The following is a 3768-nucleotide window of genomic DNA, read 5'->3' on the forward strand; positions in this document are numbered from 1 at the left end:
TACCCATATTTAAAAACTTTTAACTGAAATAAGTTTATTTAAAAAAACAAAAACAATTGAATAAACCGTTTTTAATAGTAAATTACTTTCCCAAACGTCTATGCTCCTGGTAGATTACAGCGTCACCGAGCTAATTTTTCGCAGAAATGGCTTTATAAGAATTATCATTAATTTAATTAAAAAATATATATATATGCAAAACGAAATATGTTACCTACTGGTTAAAAAAATAAAGGGATCATGCTATGTATGAATGGCTCCCGGGGCGACGGTTCTCATGACCGCCACCCTAAATTAAATGATTATTATTAATCGCGAAATGCAAAAACCTTTAATAAAAAAAAATCGTTACTTCAACCTACTTAATATTTATAACGCAAAAAAATTATTCCTTTTAAAAAAAAATCAGAATGTGAATGAAGCATTACAGTGAATCCAGCATGTCTAGAAATGTATTAAATTGGAACTAAATTTTTCATTACTATGGCAACACCGAATTAGTTGCTTTGTCTATGACGTTTCGTATGTCTGTCATGTTATGGTCATGTTGCTCCGATTTACTGTCTTAAATCCGTGTATGATCCGCTCATTTAATAATTATTTTTTCATTGTTTGCCTGTATATTGTTTGAATTTAATTAAAATGAACAAACCGATACGTAGTGGTGCAAGAGAAGTTATATACAGCGTTTTTCAACGCTGCCTAGCCGAATATCGCGCGAAGATGCTCCTATCTAATTTAGAAGATGTTTACAAACGAACTGCAGAAATGACTGGTACGTAGTATAGTTTTTTTAATAAATTTCATTAGTATTAGAAGATTTATGCCAATTTTCGAGCGATTATAACCGTTACAATCTGATTTGAGGTTATGCTTAACAATCCGAATTTGACATTTCCTTTTGACAGTTCATATGAGGCCACAGGAAAAAGGGAATAACTCAATTAAAAAAAAAATTTGCAACTTCTTTAAACTCATAGAAAAGTAACTTTTTTCTTAATTTTATCTTTCTTTCTTTCTTTCTAAATGAATATTATCTAGTATGTGTTTTTTTAACTATAATTTTTTTCTATAATACTAATTTTAATGATGTTTTTCACACACAGGAAAATCTGAATCAACGGTAAGACGAATCGTCAAGGAAGGGGAAAAGGCAGACGGAAAATTTGAAACACCGGGAAAACGGAAAATAGGACGCCCTAAAAAAGAGTTGGATGATTTTGATATTTGTGCCATTCGACAAAAAATTCATTTTTTTTACATAGTGCGAAAAGAAGTCCCAACTTTAAGAACATTACTAACTGTACTCAAAGAAGACATTGGATTTGATGGTAGCCGGGAATATTTAAGAAGAATTTTGCATTCCATCGGCTTTGTTTATAAAAAGTGCAAAACAAACAGAAGTGCTCTTATTGAAAAAACAAATATTGCGGCGAAAAGAGAGCATTACTTAAAAATTATCATGGATAACCGAAATTTACCTGAAGAACTGCAAAAAAATATTATTTACTTGGATGAAAGTTATATCCATTCATCCTACAAGCTAAAGAAATGCTGGCAATCTATGGATGTGACAGGAGTTCAACACGATATTTTAAAAGGTAAGCGCTGGATCATTGTTCACGCTGGAAGTGAAATGGGTTTTGTCCCTAATGCCCTATTAATTTTTAGTGGAACAAACAAAAAAGAGGATTACCATTCTGAAATGAATGCACATAATTTTAAAAAGTGGGTTGTTGAGAAGCTCATACCCAATATAGCAGAGCCCTCCATTATTGTCATGGATAATGCGCCTTATCACAGTGTTGTGAGAAACAAGGCACCAACAACCTCAACGAGAGTTAATGACATAAAAGCATGGTTATTACATAACAACATTGTTTTTGACAATTCATTAAGGAAACCATCATTGTTGGCTCTGGTTAAAATGCATAAGCCAGAGCCTGTATATGATATTGATGAAGTATTAGGAGAGCATGGTCACACGGTTGTAAGGCTTCCCCCTTACCACTGCGACCTTAACCCGATTGAGCTAATTTGGGCACAGGTCAAACGAAAAGTTGCATCTCAGAATATTGGAAACACGGTCAATATAAAAGAGCTGACAGAAAATGCTTTTAATAGCATAAGTGCTGATGATTGGAAAAATTGTTGCAAACACGTGATGAAAATTGAGGCAGAATATTATGCACGAGGCAGTACTCTGTATGATGATATCGATGAACTGATAATACGTTTAGATGAAGATGAAGATACGGAAGAAGAAGAATCGCATGAGGACGAAGATAATAATTACATGTCAGGTGTTGAATTAATAGACTCAGATTTTTAAATACCTTTTGTACCTACGTTTTTATAGCGAAATAAACGCCCACTTAAGACTTGTTTTGTTTTATTTTACTTCCATTTAAATTACAGTTTTTTGTGCAAAATTTTTGAAAATACAAATACGTTATGAAATATGCATTTTGGCTGAAGTGTTTTTTTTTTAACATACATTCATTGTCCTATGAGCCATCTTGGTGTTGCCATTTAAAACCTAGAAAACGATTGCAGCGCCATCATTTGTTTTCTACACTTAAATGTCGAGCTGTACCTATGTTATTTTTGATTATTAAATGAAAAATCTTTATCATTGTATGTGGACCCAATTTATTGGAATACGTTTTTAAGTTTGATTAGCCTTAAATATTTGTAATAAAAACTGGTTGTTCCAAAGCATCCATCTATCTATCTATCTATAATTTATCTGTGGTTTTAGTATGACATTTGAGCCACTGCCGTCTCTGTTTACATTTGAGCTGATGAATGTTTTTTTTGCAGCTTAATTTATTTGCTAACAGTTCAATTAAAAACAGTTTATCCGATTACACCTCACATTCAACATATTCATAGTTATGACATGAATACATTTAATTAAAAATGAAACAATCAGGATGTGATTTGTCTACATATCGTTAACGTAGCGTATATTTTCTTTTATAAGTCTTAAACATTTTATACATCGACCCCTATAATGGAAGTCTTTACCTATAATGAAATGCATATTGAAAATGGTGGTGGAAAGAAACACGTTATAACATAAATGCTTAAAATATTTTTTTATTGGGTAACAAAACATTCAATATAAATGTACAGATATAGTATAACCAGATTTCAAGGTTAAGGGGCACGTTGCCATTATGATGGGATTTAATCCCTCAATGGGTAACATGATGATAAAAGAAGTAGTAATAAAAAGAGTTATGAATTACAACATATTATTTATTTCTACAGCGTACAAAACCAGAGCAAACAAGAGATCTCAAAATATTCATGATTGAATTTAATCCTAGGGCGTGTGCGTCGGACCGAAGGCCTTCCGCATCGGACTTTTTAATAATAGGTAGCAATGTTAAATGGTGTGACTAGAAAAGTGAATTAAGAATAAGTAACATGAAACGTGCGTGTGTGTTTCAAAAGTATTCTGACCTGTTATAAAGAGTAGAGGGCGCCAAACATCATTTTACATGACGTTAAATTTAGATGAGAAAGCAATGACCAGCAAGACGAATTATAATATGTTGCGTCATTGTTCCCCAAAAGATCGATGTCTCGGAAGTTCGTCCAATGTCGTTTGTCGCGTTCGCTACGTCTTCCGGGATTGCGTCTATAGCCGGCGGGAGCCGTAATGGTACTGGCCGCTCGGGCGCGCTCGAGTTGCCGTCTCCTCTCCTCTTGTCGGAGTCCAGTGTTTACACACTCCGAATCATCTTGAAATGTAGCGGG

General features: G+C 33.5%; 1 protein-coding gene across 1 annotated transcript; it reads left to right on the plus strand.

Annotated features, from left to right (window-relative positions):
• Positions 1-434: 434 nt before the first annotated feature.
• Positions 435-2591, plus strand: LOC149408975 (uncharacterized). Its single transcript, XM_089650263.1, has 2 exons — positions 435-775; positions 1107-2591. The coding sequence occupies exons 1-2, from the start codon at positions 643-645 to the stop codon at positions 2330-2332; spliced, it is 1359 nt and encodes a 452-aa protein (XP_089506389.1). The 5' UTR covers positions 435-642; the 3' UTR covers positions 2333-2591.
• Positions 2592-3768: the final 1177 nt, after the last annotated feature.

Source organism: Hesperophylax consimilis, unplaced genomic scaffold (genome assembly GCF_061612785.1).
Source record: "Hesperophylax consimilis isolate HC1 unplaced genomic scaffold, BYU_Hcon_1.0 scaffold_40, whole genome shotgun sequence".
NCBI lineage: Eukaryota > Metazoa > Arthropoda > Insecta > Trichoptera > Limnephilidae > Hesperophylax > Hesperophylax consimilis.